We start from the raw sequence: 17,298 nt of genomic DNA, 5'->3' as shown, positions 1-17,298 counted from the left end.
GGTTTCCTCGGCAGTTAACTGCCGAAATTTTCAGTTTTCTTCCGTAGTTTACTGCCGAAGTTTTCCTCAGTGGTATTTCCAAAACTTCAGCAGTTAACTGCCGAGGGGCATTTGAGTAATGTACTCGTGTGACACAGCCAAACCAAATGTGGAAACAACAATTCTCTATTTACTGTGCATTTTGTTGCTATGGTAACACTTTTTTACAGTGGTAACAAAGGTTACACTTAACAAACGAGACGAGAGAATTGGAAGAAATTTGGAGCATCGAAGTAAAGCGGCAAACCCTAAAACGAAGTTTCAAACTGTAGCAACAATGGACGAAGAAGTTGCAGCATCAGAAAGCAGAAAAGAAACCACCGAAGTAGCACCGGCACTCATCGCCGTCCACCCTGACGGCCACCACGTCGCCGTCGCTGTCGGACCGGACCTCCGCGTCTTCAACTTCCTGTAAGCTTCCCTTTCCCAATTTCATTCATTTGTATCAATCAATTCACCATTCTCACCATACCTACAGTTCCAATTCTGCAGTTTCCTTACTCGATGAATCCGTTAACCAACCTTTTCATAAAGACAATATCAGAGCAATTCGATTCGGTGCAAAAGGAAAACTGTTTGTATCTGCTGGTGATGATAAAACCCTAAAAATCTGGTCACCGGAAAATTGGAAGTGTATTTCGACGGTTTTGTCGGAGAAGAGAGTTACTGCTGTTGCTATAAGCAATGATGGATTGTATGTTTGTTTTGCTGATAAATTTGGACTTGTTTGGATTGTGGATCTCAATAAAAATTCGCACGATAAGAAGCCGATACCGCTTCTTTCTCATTATTGCAGTATAATCACTAGCTTGGTTAGTAGCTTTGTTGTTTTTGTTTCGTTTTGTTTAATTTGTTATTTTGTGGTTTATTGTTTTAATTGTGTAATTTTTGCAGGAATTTTCGCCGGATAATCGGTATATTTTGAGTGCTGATAGAGATTTTAAAATTCGTGTAAGTTACTGATTTCTATGGGGATAATGAGAAGTTTGTAATTTTATTTTGTTTGTGTTTATAATTGTGTTTATATGTTATCGCAGGTTACTAATTTTCCTAAGAATCCGTTAAATGGAGCTCACGAGATACAGAGTTTTTGTCTTGGTCATACGGAGTGAGTGTTGCCTTTATTAATCTTATATATGTGTGTTTAGTTAAATACAATTAATAATGTACATCATTTATCAAAGGTCTTAATTGAGAATCAAGATTTGTATATTCATCGTTATATTTAGGTATGGTTATGGAGCGAATTGAGGACGAATTTTACCTTCCCCGTCCCTGAAACCGAATTCCTGATAAATACCTGTTCCCCTACCCGATATCCAACGCAGATGAATAATTGAACCCCCGTACCCCAAGGGTCCGGGTATCCCTGCCTCATCTCTCAACGATGAAGTCAGTGGAGGTGTTGTGAGAGAGAGAGCGGGTGATTGGTGAGAGAGAATGAGAGGGAGGCGTTGCTAGAAGTGAGAGATGGAGGCGGAATAGTTTGTAAAAATGAGCACAAAATAACCGGGTCCGGGACGGGTAATTATGTAACAAGCAGGACGGGTTCGGGGTGGATACTTGTGTCCCCATTGCTCGTCCTGTCCATCTTTTGAAATCAGGGAAAACCCAAACCCAGTCACAGTCCGGGTGGGTTCAGGCGGGTACCCACGGGTATGCGTTTTGTTGTCATGCCTAATTATATTCAATGAATTTGTTAAGTCATTGTTTGGATAGTTGTTCTGAAAGTAATTGTCACGTCCCAATGAGAGTTCGCTGTAACTATTTGTAGGTTCGTGCAGACGTGCTTTTTTACCATGTACTCAAAGAAGGCTAAGTATTTCATTTTCCTTGTGATAATGAGTCTCAACAAAAAATACAAGAGACATAATACTAGATTTGAACATTTTGTTTCTTTACAATAAAATTCTAAAATAAGATGAAGAGTTGAACTAAGTCTTTCACTTTCATCTCCTAGTTGAACTTAGGGCCTGTTTGCGACTTGGTTTTTGTAGGGGAGGACTTTGGAGGGCTGTGTCTATATTTTGATATATATAATATTTAATTTTTTTTAAAAGAACAATATCATACCTGAGCATACATTATAATGTCATTCCTTTTATCTTTTTAAAATACCAAATATATATCAAAATATAGATATAGCCCTCCAAAGCTCTCCCCTCCAAAAACCAACCCGCAAACAGACCCTAAAATAATGACAATCTTGGTATTACACGACTCTCTTTTCATGTCTAGCCGAATGGAATTGTTGATTATGTATAAGAGTCATGTTCAAGCTGTGTTCTCAACGTGTAGAAGCTAGGAAAAAAATATTTAGATTCTGCTACCTGAGTGGAGTTTCCCATGTCTGTCGTATTGGATATGTATGAATGTTAGATAGCATATATTCTGATTTGCATTCAACTTGAAGTGTCAGTTCTAATTAAATTTTTGCGTTTTTCAAATGATTATTCTGGATCATCTTTTTAGAATTTTACAATTTCAGATATTTTCATTGGGATTGTTTCCCTATATTCACTCTCCTAAACAAATGAGGGAACCTCACATGTTTTTGATATTCCAGTTTATAGATTTTTATATGCATCATATATCTATTTGCAGGTTTGTTTCCTGCCTTGCTTTCGTTCCAGCTCAGGAAAACCCTCATAGTCTTCTTCTATCTGGCAGTGGTGATTCCACAGTTAGTGTTTCCTTAAACCTTTCTTGATGACTCAGGCATCCTGTTTATTTTCTGTATAGTTCTGTTTTAAAGTGAGTGTAACATATTTTTCCTTCTGCAGGTACGATTGTGGGATATCACCTCGGGTGCACTCCTATATACTTGTGAAGTTGCAATTAAGGTACTTTTAAATTTCTTGAGGCTCTAATAGTTTGCATATCTTCTTTCTTCACTTTATTATTAGTGCTATTTTGGAAATCATTTCTAGACTAATTAATACTTGTGAGGTCACACTTGGTGTTCACTTTTTTTGTTCTTCATCTTTTGTTTCTAAAGGCAGGGCTTTTAGAGTCCAATGGTAATGCAGAGGAGCATGACCATGCTGTTACTGATTTATGTACTACCTTGGATGGTTTGCTTGTTGCCGTGGCCATTCAGAGGCAAGTCTCTTGGTATTGTATTATGTCATATTTCTCTTCAGGAGAACTTAGTATGGTTTATTGACTAGTTTATTTGATATCTATGTAGCTTGCAAGGAATTGTATTGTTGAGTTGCAACGTTTCTGCACAAACGCTTTCTGTTGCCAAGGTAATGTCTGTGAGAACACATGATTGAAATGATCATTGACTTTTATTACTATGTCCAATTTAGTTAGTCACATTTATTTCTAGATATCTTACTTCATGTCTGAAGTTAGATTTCTACTTATGCATTATCATTGTGAAGCATAGCCAACTGCATATCCAAAGACAGAAATTTATTCTAACGTCAATGCTGCAGGTTGTTTCCATTGCAGGAGAGAATTTTGTCCCTACCTGCCTGGCAAACAACCCCTCTACAAGGGAATTGTGGATGGTTACAGGTGTCTCTAGTTTACCTGGATATGATTACCCCTCTTTGTCTCGTGTCCTAGTAATTTCTGGTGTTGATGTTGAGCAAGAGCCAGTTGTTCTGGGAGATGATAAGATACCCGGGGGTATAAAGCTGCTAGAAACGTTACAAGGAACTGCATCTTTTGATGACAATGCTTTTTTGGTAGCAGCTGAAGCTGTCAAAGCAGCAATGTGTAACCTATTAATAAAGAAGCAATACCCTTTCGAGAATAGAGAATATAGAAAGAAAACTAGAAATGATAGAAAACTCAAGGAATAACAATATGCAATCAAATTTTGTTTTATTAATTTATCTAGCAGCTTAGCTCAATTTCCTTGGTTAGAAATTCTCAAACCCTACTATGTATTCTAGATTCTTTGTATTTCCTATTGTTTATTTTCTGATGAATATGTCAAAATGTTGAAACAACCATATTGCCATCAATTTTGTGGTCAGTCTTCAATTGTGTGAAACATCTAGTAACTATTGTATTTGCTCATGACTTCATGGACCATGGTGCAGCACAACTACATTTCCTATGCCATGACATCTAACTATTTCCAATTTGTTTGACAACTTAAGCTGAAAGATGATGTTTCTTTCTTGTGCACTTTAAGGGGTAGCCGTGGGTTATATTGCATCGCCGAAAGATGATGTTTTTTCTTCTGCACTTTAAGGGGTAGCCGTGGGCTATATTGCTTGTTAACATTTGAGCTTATGTTGCTAGAGTTCATCCAAGAGAGTACCTTTTTGTTTTCTTCCCCTAGCTCTTCAGTTTTTGGTCATGCCTGTACATATAACTCTGAAGCATGTAGAAGTTGGATCCTTTCTGGATCCAAAATTTCTTGTCAAAAAAATTCCAGAAATACGATGGAAGCATTATAATATTAAAAAAAATGTTCTCGATCAAACCTAGTCAAACATGAAACGTCCAAAATTGAGTATCAAAATAATTCCTGAAATACAATGGAAGCAAAATAATATTTAAAAAATAGTTCTCGATAAAACCTAGTCAAACATGAAAAGTATTTGGTGGTTTTTAGATTTAGATTTATGATTGGCAAGTGTATTGGCATAATTTATTCCCTAAAGCATGGTTTTCTTTTTAAAAGAAGTTTAAAACAATGAGTATGTGAATGCAAAATACATTTATTTTATTGGTAAATGCTAGTTGTTAGTAAATTCTTAGAGGATGAGGAAATGTTAGTTTGTGATTACCAAACCACGACATCTTAAATCTCATTCAACGTCCCATAACTTACCAATTGAACTACCCACACATGCTTAAAAAAAAAAAAAATCCACGTGGAACGAATCGAAAATGAATTAACTTACCATGCTTTGAAGAATTATTTTTTGATAACCAAGAAATTTTATTCATTAAACAGAGCATAAGAGGTACTCAATCAACAAAAGTGGGAAAAGTTATATTTTTATCCATTGATTAAGTTTAAAATCATAATTTTCGTCAAAAAAAGAAGTTTAAAATCATAAAATAAATTATATTTTATCAACTAATGACATAAGTATATTTGTTTATTCTTTCCCTTGTTTTTATTTTGGTCAATGAGTTAGTGTTTGACTATTATTACATATGTTGATAAAATTGCTCCATCAGTGACGGATATTGGCCCCTCCTTAATCCTCAACCTAGCAATCATATTTCTACATGTCAGCACAAAAGAAAATAAAAAGATTGAAATTGAGATATGTTGTTTGAGCATGAATCATGTATTGTATCGAATCGTTGACGGCTGGCATAGCAAATCTGATACTCGGTAATAGTTTTATAGTTGTATACCAATTTAAGTTAGGAAAGACTTTTAAATTCAAAATATGTCGTTTAACCACTAGATTAAGCATTTGGAATAGTTTATACATGTCACAACTTGTAGAATTATGATGATGATAATTATTTTTCGTGATGATTTAGTATACCATAATTAATACCAATATTAGCAACGAGACCATCTATTAAATATTAGTTAATTTGGTCTCAATCGTTAACACTCTAGTATGGAGACCATGTACACTTGTTGGATTGTAAAAGGATAAAATAATTCTAATCAGATATATATATATATATATATATATATATATATATAGAACGACGATGTTTGCAGTATGTTATTTTTCAACTGTGGATATAATAGTTGTGTTGATACTTCATTGAATGATTGGTTTGTAGGTGGTAGATGGAGAACGAGAAGAACAAACGAGACAATCATGAACGAGACATGACATGACATATTATCATTAGTTGCGTGTAATATTCTGACTCTATATTCATTAATTCAAGGATATAAATAAACGGACATATACATGTGTGTATGACTGTGTAAAAGTCGTCAAAGATATTTGCACAAACACGACAAATATACATACACTAGGTGTGTTGGATTATTTGTTTCAAGCAGAGTAGTTCAGTTTATGCTGTGTCTGGGAGATGATTACTTTCACGATAGTACAAAATTAAATTTGTTCTAGACTGGATATGGGTTAGGAAAGCTCCTCTCTATTAACGTGTGAATGGATCATGTCATGCACTCGTCCTTAAAAACATTAGATTAGGGTTGCATAGAGAGATCCAGACCGTTTAATCAAGCTCCGTCCAATCACAACTTGTCATAATCTGTTTACAAGTGTCTTGAATGGTTGGTTCGAGCTAGACCACATTTTATCTTAGATACCTCTCACCCACTTTATTCTTCACTATAAAGGTTAACTCATAGCCTTCATCTATGTACGCTCACTTTTTATCCTAGATACCTCTCATCCATGATACTTACTTATTTGACCGTCAAAATGTTTGTATGTAGACTATCATCTTTGAAGAAGACAACTACCGATAAAAATCCCCACTCATGAAGGCACTTATACCACTCATACCATAAATCTCAGATCATGCAAGAATGAAAATTGACCAAAAATATAAATAAATTGGTGACAAATTACTTATTTACAATCATTAATATGTGATGTGATTTTTATCATTTAAGTTGTTACTACGGGAAAAAAAAAAAAAAAAAAACTGGCGACTCACATTCACAACTGACGAGTGAGGATGTGTACTACTAATGCTACCAACCTATAAAAAAAATGGACTGGCTCATACAATCATGTCTGGTCCGAAAATAACATTATAACTAACAACTATAAAAAAGAAGCACTAAATTTGTATCTTTGCATAAACAATTATTGACCGATCTTCCTTAAAAAAATAGTTATACATAAATTTATTTTCATTTTTGTAGTAACTTTATTTCCACGTTTTTTTTTGAAGAATCAAAAATGGAATATATTAACAACGGCGATGAATTCTCTATAGCACAAGATGTACTAAAGAGGTCATCCCAAAGAACAAACAGTCACTACATAATTACAAAAATAAGTTAGTAGATACCCAAACAAAGTAACGGATCCGACCACCATCTACTCGTGCCATAAACAAAGTTGGCATTGTTAGCTTTCAGCCACCACAATGAATTATACTTCACCTTTTCTACAAGATCTATCATAGCAAGTTGTGTATTATTGAAAATTCTATTATTTCTTTCGTGCCAAACAATCCATACACACAAGAGCCAAAACATTTGCATGATTGTCCGACGCTTCGTCGACCCACCAATAGAGTTAGTAAACTGATAAAAATGATCATGAATGGTAAACGGATCGACACCTGAAAAGCCAAGCCAATTCCTGATATGCTGCCAAAGGCCGCCAAAAAAATCACAATGAAGAAACAAATGATGTGCCGTTTCGTCGAAGCCACACCCCGCGACACACCTGATAGCCTCGGGGTGGACAATGCCGCGCCGCAAGAGATTGGTCTTCGTGGGCAGCCTATCGCGAAGAAGTCGCCAAGCTAGAATGGACACCTTCAGAGGGACATACTTGTGCCAAACGAGATCATCTGTCACGGTAATCAAAGGGGCAGCCTGAAACGTTAAGTTCTTATACGCATTGCTTACGGTATAGCATCCCCCAATGTCCGGGAGCCACTGCCATCTGTTAGAAACATCAGTATGCATAATAAAAGTATTAAGTAACAGGCAACACTCGCCTAACATCTCCTCCTCCCACACCCACAACGGTCTCCTCCAGCTCCACGCATCACCTCCTACCTCCCAGCCACGCATGAACATATCTGACACCGTACTCAGCTTTATTTCCACGTGTTTTTAAGAATATTTTTCTATACAAAGGAACATTTTATACCATGAATATAATTAACTAAACTTGTAATGAACATATAATTTTTTTTTTTAGGAGAACATATAAATATATATTTCTATTATTTTATTTTCAAAAATTTTTAAAAATAATTTGAAACAAACGCATTCTTACTTAATTACAGGAAAGAAGATATCCATATCATTTGAGTTTTTTAAATAAATAATTAATAATACCAAAAAAGTAATTAAATTTTTTACTCATTATACATCCACGTTGCGTTATGAACATTCAGGGCCGGCCCATAGCCCATTGAGGCTGGGCTATGCCACCGGGCTTCGATTTATTTGGGGCCCGAAACATTTTTTATTTATATGTAAGGCACTTAATTAGTATTTATATAGAGTTAATGCGAAATTCTTTTCAAACAAGTTGTGGAGCTTCAGTGGTGCACCTACTTATGGTTGAGATTGTCGTTGTGAGTTCAACTTCTGCTTGAGTGATTTTTGTTAAATTTTCTTTTTAGTGCCTTATTTTGTTTTTTGGGGCCCAAAATTTAAATATTTTGTGAACATGTAAACAACTTTGTAAGTTTTTTTTAACAGAATTAAATATCAATTAAAAAAATTATCAACTTATATGTTTTGAAATTTAGCTAACTAGGAAAAAAATATATAAATCACTAATCTGATACGATAAAATACCAAAAAAATTGTTTTAGCTATTTTGCCTAATTTTATGGTATAAAATATTCTTTTGTCTTATACGACCCAATCAGGCAAACGATAAAGACACCCCTCATTGGGTAGGGTCCACTCATGGGCCTGGTTATAATTGAAGTACGTAACGTGGGACTGGTGGGTCTCATTAGTGGGTCCTTTGCCACGAAGACAAGCAATATTCATAAATTGCATTAGCTTTGTTATTTGCTGAGCATTACACGAAGAATCGAAGATAATTTCTCTTATAAAAATTAATTTTTAGTTAAAATAGTAACTTCTTTTCTTTTGGAAAATAAAGTACTACCTTCTTTTTGAAAGGAGTTAGAAAAACAAAGAAAATATAAACCATGCTGAAAGGCAGCGTAAACTAGAACTTTTAATCAAATGATTAACTCAATTAACTGTTTAAGCGTCATTGCTGTATAATTTATTTTCTAATATTATGTGTTAATACAAGCATCTACGAATCAACCATGCATTGCTTAACGTGTTCATGTCCAGGTTTGTTGACCTAAGTTTTAGTTTGAATGGCGTGCGGTGTTTTAGTTAAGTATGCAACCATTGATTGGGTAATACATTAACTAACCATCATTTCATGGCACATTATGGGTTTTAGATTGATTGGGTTATCCATTATCCTCTTACCTCTTTTACTCCCTCCGTCCCAAATTGTATGACGTTTTGGGCATATCACACATATTAAGAAATGTAATTAATATTGTGTGGGAAAGAGATATTATGAGTTGTTTTACAAAATTGTCCTTAATAAATGTTATGGAAAAGATAAATGAAATAATTGAAAGGAGAAAGAATAATAAATAGTTAGGGATATAATAGGAAAAGTAACATTAATGTTTCATTGGTATTGTAAAGCGACATACAATTTGGGACAATTTTTTTCTCTAAAGTGACATACAATTTGGAACGGAGGGAGTATTTTTTATTCGGATCCTCTTGTATCGTTTCTCTTATGTTATTGGTGTTGCTCTAATCTCAACCATTTATCTCACTTTTTTTCCTTTATCTTATGTTTTATTGTTTCCTTTGTGGATGAATCAACCAATAAATTAAGTAAAGGTTATGCTAACAAGTGCGTTTAGGGTACTTGTTAAGATGACAAAAATAGAAATAATTGATGAATTTAATGAAGTCAAAGTCAATTTTTAAAGTTGCAATGTAATGAATGCACAATTTCCTAGATTAAGTTTCCTCATTGAACTTTTTATCAATTGTCATTAGGTCTTTTTTTTTGTTGAAGAAATTAGGTCACTTGTTATCATTTTCCATTAACAGCACTGCTAGATACCACGAAAGCTATTTCCACGAAAACCACAATGAAGCAATTTGGAACAGTTACAAAAATTGTTTTATTTTTATTTTTAAAATAATATAATTTAGAATTTGGCGGCCATCATGGTAGGCTGTGTGATTCTTAGGTTTCGTGGAATTATTTTCGTGGAATAAAGCATTTTCCTTCCATTAACTAAAGGAGAGATGGCCGGACAAAAAAAGGTAGAAAAATATTTAATTCTATTTCTTTTGTGAGCTGAGGTTTTTTCAAGACGTTATCTAAAGTTGTTGAAAGGAACACCCTTCAAGATCGAGATTGCAAGAAGAATTTTTGTCCTTTTTCTTTTTTTTTTCTTTTCAAATGATAACTATTAGTTTGTGTGTTTTAATCCATAAGGGAAATGTTAACTTGTGCCCTTAGGGCACATGTTAAGCATTTCTCTAATAGAAATTATGTATTAGAAATTGTGTTAATTTATTGCTCAAAATATTTAGTATTAATTTATTTCATTAAATTCTTACCATTAATGGAATGAAATTAATGTTTAACATGTGCCCTAAGGGCACAAGTTAACATGACCCCTTCTCCATTAAAACCCTAATTTCAGTTTGCTTGTACAACAAGAAACCAAAAGCTGAGCTATGTCAATAGTTGGGATGATGAGTGACTTAGCTTCCTCTTCATAATGGTTATAGGGAATGGTCTCCAGAGCGTCTCCATTCCAAACTCTCGCATGTTTCATAATTTATTCATGGAGTTGTGTTATTTGAACATCCATATATGTGACAACCAAAATTTTACAAAGGAAATGAGGTATTGGCACAAAAACCAAAGCAATAGAGAGAGAGAGAGAGAGAGAGAGAGAGAGAGAGAATAAAAAGATAATGTGAGTATGAGAGAGTAAGTTGTCACAAAAGTTGTAAAAAATGGTTGTTCATATATAATTCTCTTATTCATCACAAGCATCGCCGATAACTACAACTTTCTTGATTTTTGAAGTCATGCAAATCCTTCAACTTCCATTGCTAACCGCACATCAAATGGATTGTCTAATATGGAGTCCTCATAAGAAAAGTATGTTTTGGATCAAGATTGCTTATCATTAATTCTATTAGGTATTGAGAGGAATCCAATCCCTATCATGTTTCTGTTTATAATACCAACTCTCAGTGTTGGTCGAAGCTTTAACACATGTAAATCTTGTTTGGAGTATTTTTCTTTTTAGTCTTCTTACCAAAAAGAAGTTTTTAATAAAGGAATGGCGATTGACCCTATTTGTCTCTGTTGTGGAAATGTTAAGGAGTACTTGAATCATGTCTTTAAAGATTGCTCTTGGGTTAAAATATGTGGTTTCATTCTCCTTTGGTACGTGTTCGGTCAAAGAGTCCTCCATTCCTTTCATACCTTGGCTAGCTAGAACAAGTTATTTTCCACTCATCTCAAGATATTATTTCATATGTGTTGTACCTTTGTTATGTCATTTTCCATTCATCTTAGCGATTTAGAGGGGGTTTATTGTGGCCGCTTTGAAGCTCTTCTGGATTTTGATGCTGTTGAAGTTTTGGATAAAAGTTTAGCGATTAAATTTTCTCTAGATATGATTTTTTTTTCTTCCAAGTAATCAAACCTACTGAAGTGAGGTGCTTGGTGACTATTGGCATCATATTTTCCGTATTCATTCCTTTTTGTTTAGTCATATAATTACATGTACCAATATTATGACTCATCATTTATCTAAATTTGCTCTCTCTTTTACTCATATTGTTTGGATCGAGGAATGTTGTCATTGTATTCTATTTTTGTTGTGGTGCCATTTAATTTGGGAAATGAGAGTTCTTTTCCACCATGGGAAAGTTGATCATGTCCATTAGATTAAATGATGAATACATTCTTATCATACTCTCTCAACCACTAGATTATTTTTTACACTATCTTCCACCCTCTCTCTTTCATGTTCTCACACTAAATTTGTTTGATCCTTGAAAATGGTACGCTAACAAGTTTTCCGGCAGCAACCATGGTGGTGTGTGGTGGTGCAGTGGTGGTCAAAGTGGTTGTTGAATTTGTGATTTAGTGGTGGTGGTATGGGTGTGTGGGGACATGAAAGAGAGAGTGTGAAAGATAGTATAAAAAAATAATCTAGTGGTTGAGAGAGTATGATAGGAATATGTTCCTCATTTAATCTAATGGACATGATCAACTTTCCCATGATGGGAAAGAACTCTCCTTTCCTAAATTAAATGGCACCTTTTGTTGTAGTTAAGTTGATTTGGTTGCTTAATGAAATTCAGTTTTACATCAAAAAATAAAGTTAAAACAATTTGAACATTTTATGAAAAAGACATATAATTAATTATAAATGTAAAAGTTGAGTATTTAATGAATTAAGTGTGAGATTGAATGTAGATATTGTATAATGGATATGAAATAAAATAGAAAAGAAAGACTGGATATATAAAAAATAATTTAAAATATCATAATCAATAGATGTGATCAAGGCAATATTAAAATGTGTGATATTGATTTTTTGTTTAATTATTGAATGAAAACTTTGAAATTAAATTTTTTACACGACTTTGTCTTTTAAAAAAAATAACCTCATAACTTTGTGACATTCCTCTCAAAAAAAAGCCATTGTGAGCTTAGTTAAGTTGGTACTTGATAGGAACAATACATAATATATGTAAAGTTCGGAGTTTGCCACGGAAGAGGATTGTCTCATGTGACATTAGAGTCGAGTGAATTTCCATCCCTTGATTTGCAATGAGAGAGAAAGAGAAAAAAAGGGAAAAGATGCATTTAAGGATGGGGATTAAAACCGGAGAGAATCCGGTGAAAATCTCTGGAGGGGATCGATCCCCATTTGCCACCAACAAAAAATTCCCCTAAAAAAACGATGACATTGTTGATGTAATGCTAAACTATAGTCAATAATTTTAAATTTTTGTACATGATATTTTTTTCTTGAAAAGATATGAATTGTTTTATATGGTTATTACACTTAATTCTATTATGGATAAATGAAAAAAAAATCTGCACATATTAACGCAAGTCTCACATTGGTTTAGGGAAAACAAAACATAAGTCTTACATTGAATAAAAATAAGGTCTTATTTGATCTATAAAAAATAAAATTTTAGACTTACAAACCAATTTTGTAAGTATGAATTCAACCAAATATACAAATTTAATATGATAATAAATTCTATAGGATAAAGTAAAAAGAATAATACACATTAAAGTTCTTAATATAGAGTCAAATTAAAGATAAATATCTATTTTTTTTTCTATTATATATGTGGCAATATAAAGCAATAATACCGTTTGATTTTCATGCACACGACACCTTTTGCTTCTCTTCCATTTAACACTTCTGGCATATGAATCCAAACACGTCTCTCTCTCCCTCTCTCTCCTAACTCCTATGTTCAAAGCTTCCCTCTCCAATGCCTTTTTAAACAGTTTCAAACTTTGCAGGGATTAGATCACAAGAAGAAAAGAAAAGAAAAAAAGTAACAAAAAAGAGCTAGTTAGGAATTATAGAGATTGCTGAAAAGAGATTGAAGTTGCAAGAAGTATCAAATTTGTTTACTATATAATCTGTTTCTGATCAATGGCAGAACTTCTACTAATCACATGTCTTTCACTACTTTTTCTTGTTAATCAAGAGAATTGACAAAAAGAGAAACACTCTCTTTATTTTGTATCATTTTTTATTTTACTTTTTGGGTGAGTATTTAATTAATCATTCATTCATAATCTATAGTTTTTATTTCATTATTCTTGTTTTTAACTAATTATTTATTTGTTTTGTGCAGATGATTTTTCTTTTTGGGAGAGTACTTATGCTTCTAAGAAATAGATCAAGAGCAGTGACCAAGCCAAATTTAATGGCTGATCACAGTTCTCAACAATCTTCCAATAATCAAAATTGTGCTAAAAAAACTATCCCTTCTTTATTTGGTTCACCAAAATTTATTAGAGATTTCACCACCAACAATAACAATAGTATTCTCTCAGAAGCTTTGAAAAGCCCAACTTCAATTCTTGACACTAGAATGTTATCCCCTTATGGTTTTGGTTATCCACTTTTTTATGACAACAAAATCCAAACTGTTCCAAACAAAACATTCTCATCAAAAGGCATTGGTCTTGCTCTTATAGGTAACCTTAAGGATGATGAATCAATTGATGAGAATAATTCTGTTGAACAAAACAAAGGAAATGTTTTGTTTGGAACACAATTAAGAGTTAAAGTACCAACTTTGCCATCTCCTATATATTCTCCATTTGAGTCTCAAACCAAAACCAAAGATACAAAAAATTCCAAACTTCTTTCTTTGAGTGAGATGGAGCTTTGTGAGGAATATACTTGTGTGATCTCTCATGGACCTAATCCAAGAACCACTCACATATTCGATAATTGCGTCGTCGAAGAGAGTTACTGTTCTCTGCCACAAAACAATTCTAACTCATCTTATGGAAATTTTCTTAGAGTTTGCTACACTTGCAAGAAACATCTTGAGCAGACAAAAGATATATTTATTTATAGGTGTGTATATTTTTTTTCTTCTAGTTTTCTACTTTTGCACTTCGCATTAGTTCTTATATTGCATTTAGATTTAGATTTAAATGATATCTCATTAAATATGGTATAAGATGTTATAATTTTAATTATTTCATATAACTAGATTTTTGCTGGTCATATATAGAGTTGAATTTAAACGTTTGATTGTGTTTTGCAGAGGAGACAAAGCTTTCTGCAGTAGAGAATGCAGGCACAGAGAAATGGTGTTAGATGGTGTAGAAAGTTTAGAAGAATTTTGAAAGTACTACTCCCTCAGTCCCTTAATAAGTGACACAGTTGACCCAATTACGCATATCAATGCGTAATTTTGAGTTTAAATATCTTAAATAATATATTGGAAAAAATTATGAAAATTTGATATTTTAAAAATATTCATCGAGACGAATCTAACGACATCTTATATGATATTATTTATCTTTGTATATTAGTAGAAAAATATGGTCAAAGTAAGTTAGGTCAAAATTGCACATTTTCAAACAGGTCATTTATTGCGGAACGGAGGGAGTAATGCTTATTCTTGTGGATGATGATTATTAACAAGAAAATCAGGAAAGTCAAAACAAAGTTTTCTATTATTCCTCATTATGATATCATGACTAGAGTGCATATTTGGTATCACCGTATGTATGTCGAAGTTACAGAGGCATCGTGATTTTGTAGAAACTCTATAATATATATTTTTGCAAAATTCAGTGAGCGTGATAATTTCAAAACAACCGTTAATCCAAACATGCACTAGATAGTAGTAATAGTAGTTTATTTCATTGTAATAAGTAATTAAGTTCTTTTTAATTTCTATTTTTCCTTTTGGAAGGGTTTTTTTGTTTTGTCTTTGAGCTCTCCAATGGATGAATATAGAGATAAGAGAGGGTATTGAGTTAATTCCAAGTAATGACTCTTAATTTGGTTGTTTTTGGTTCCCCCCCCCCCATTGTTTTAGGATGAAGCAGAAGATGATGTATGATTGAAAACAGTGTCTTTTCTTTTTCTTATTCTTTTGTCATGAACTTATGATAATGATGGTGCTGCCTATTGTAATAGATGGGGACCGGTTTATTATTTCTCACAAAGATTCCCCTCATTGCATGTAAAGTATTAGTATATTCCTTTAATGGATATGTATAAATACAGCTATATATTCAATCAAATTTAGGTGATATTGCCTAAAAAAATTAATGTGATGTTATGGTAAGATAAAGATTTAATAAATGAGCTTAATGTAAAATAATTTTATGGTGAAAATTCATGTTATTTTATTGTCACATATATAACTGTTAAACTAATTTACAGTAATACTGCATGTGTATGTCCCATTTTCTCTTAATTTATATATAATGTGAATGTTTTTAATATTATTAGTGCATATCCATTTTAATACTATTATTGGTTGAGAAAGATTTCAGCAAAACCATTATAATAGACAAAAATAAAATGACAATGACTGAAAATTATACATTTGTCATATGTCATTTTCCTTACCCATTACTTCATTATCCAATTATTTGAATATTAGGTTACGGTTAGAAACTTTGATACGCATGAAATAATAGAGAGATTACCCAAATTTCAAACTTTGGATTAAATTTCAAAAGACGTTTCCCATTAATTTAAACTAAAAATATTATTCCTAAACACATTGTGACTGACACATTTGTCCTCATCCATTCCCTTATTGTAATGCCAACGAACAAACTACGTGTTCTGATCAAGCACAAGCACAAGCAACAAAAAGGTATAAAATAACTGGAGTCATGATTAAAGGAATAAGCAGAAGCAAATGGACTCGAAAAGCCAAAATATTTATATGTACCAACTACCAAAAAGAAAAAAGCCAAAACATTGTTGTGGTAAAGATGTCTATACTATATTTTGGTGTGTTAACCTAACTGTTCTTAAGAAAGGAGAGCATCGGTATTTTGAAGTATGATCGAGTGATAATTAAAATTTAGTCAAAAATTATTACGATGAGAAATCAAACTTAGATTCTTTTACAATTATTTATTTTGATGGAGTTAATTAACCATTTTACAATTATTTATTTATATGTACTATGATATGCCTTAATGCGCTACTTTTCTTTCTTGCACTTGCATACATCTTGTTAAGTGGTTATGATGATAAAAGATTAAATGATTAGCTTTACACAATTATTAGTTTTTCAAACAATAAGCTTTACACGGTTATAGTAACTATAGTTTTGGGGAAGATGGGATAAGAGGTCCCAAATTATACCATTTAAAAAATGAAATGATTTTTGCTTTTGGAAAATGCTCTTTCAACAATAAAATTAGAAATCAAATATGATATCCTTACAATTCTTTTGAATACAAAAAGGGATTTTGTTGTTGTTTGTTTATAAAGACGAAACCCTAGTTCAAGAGTCGCTACAACACCATTTTGAGCACGCTGCCACGCTAGCATGCTTTTTTCTGTTAAATGAGCTTCAATCTCATTTCAAAAGTTAGTTTAAAAGATGAAAGTGTCCTCCAAACACATGTATACATCCAATATTTTGAGAATGTGAGTAATATAGAACTCCAATACTGCTTCAATACTCACTCTCACACCTAGTGTTTATCCTTGGTCAAATTTCCACATTGCAATATTTGACTCAACTCTAATATCATGTTAAATGAGTGTGGATCTCATCTCCAAAGTCACCTCAAAGGATGATGGTACTCAATTACATTCATACATGCATAAGTTTGAAGACTTGAGCAATCTATGGCCCCGATACAACTTCAATATCCACCCTCACGACGTGCGTAGCTTCTGGTTCAAATTCTCACATTTCAATCCTTAACCTAACTCTAATACCATGTTAAATGAGATTGACTCTCCTCCTAAAAGTTAACTCAAATGATGAAGGTGTCTCAGCACATTTATACATTCAATAGCCCCAAAATTGGAGCAATACAAGACTCCAATACAACTTCAATATCCACATTC

General features: G+C 33.0%; 2 protein-coding genes across 2 annotated transcripts; both read left to right on the top strand.

Annotated features, from left to right (window-relative positions):
• The first annotated feature begins 222 nt into the window (after window positions 1-222).
• On the top strand, window positions 223-4,102 carry LOC25499138 (tRNA (guanine-N(7)-)-methyltransferase non-catalytic subunit wdr4). The gene is made up of 9 exons (XM_013594303.3): window positions 223-450; window positions 518-851; window positions 934-990; window positions 1,077-1,147; window positions 2,644-2,722; window positions 2,823-2,882; window positions 3,038-3,141; window positions 3,230-3,290; window positions 3,483-4,102. Exons 1-9 carry the CDS (start codon window positions 317-319, stop codon window positions 3,852-3,854), a joined length of 1,272 nt encoding a protein of 423 aa, XP_013449757.1. The 5' UTR covers window positions 223-316; the 3' UTR covers window positions 3,855-4,102.
• An 8,978-nt stretch (window positions 4,103-13,080) lies between these two features.
• LOC25499137 (FCS-Like Zinc finger 8) lies at window positions 13,081-15,521 on the top strand. The gene is made up of 4 exons (XM_013594302.3): window positions 13,081-13,490; window positions 13,580-14,313; window positions 14,507-14,594; window positions 14,855-15,521. The coding sequence occupies exons 2-3, from the start codon at window positions 13,580-13,582 to the stop codon at window positions 14,586-14,588; spliced, it is 816 nt and encodes a 271-aa protein (XP_013449756.1). The 5' UTR covers window positions 13,081-13,490; the 3' UTR covers window positions 14,589-14,594; window positions 14,855-15,521.
• The last annotated feature ends 1,777 nt before the right edge of the window (window positions 15,522-17,298 follow it).

This window comes from Medicago truncatula, chromosome 7 (genome assembly GCF_003473485.1).
Source record: "Medicago truncatula cultivar Jemalong A17 chromosome 7, MtrunA17r5.0-ANR, whole genome shotgun sequence".
NCBI classification, from domain to species: domain Eukaryota; kingdom Viridiplantae; phylum Streptophyta; class Magnoliopsida; order Fabales; family Fabaceae; genus Medicago; species Medicago truncatula.
The sequence above is the reverse complement of the archived record's forward strand: the minus strand, read 5'-3'. Positions and strand labels throughout refer to the sequence as shown.

What these genes read in the sequence shown, in the direction of transcription:
- LOC25499137 (XM_013594302.3), top strand. Translation starts at nt 13,580, where the DNA reads ATGATTTTTCTTTTTGGGAGAGTACTTATGCTTCTAAGAAATAGATCA. An exon ending in AAAGATATATTTATTTATAG is followed by an intron (nt 14,314 to 14,506) that starts GTGTGTATATTT and finishes TGTGTTTTGCAG; the next exon opens with AGGAGACAAAGCTTTCTGCA.
- LOC25499138 (XM_013594303.3), top strand. Translation starts at nt 317, where the DNA reads ATGGACGAAGAAGTTGCAGCATCAGAAAGCAGAAAAGAAACCACCGAA. An exon ending in TTTTGTCTTGGTCATACGGA is followed by an intron (nt 1,148 to 2,643) that starts GTGAGTGTTGCC and finishes ATCTATTTGCAG; the next exon opens with GTTTGTTTCCTGCCTTGCTT. An exon ending in GTTGCCGTGGCCATTCAGAG is followed by an intron (nt 3,142 to 3,229) that starts GCAAGTCTCTTG and finishes ATATCTATGTAG; the next exon opens with CTTGCAAGGAATTGTATTGT.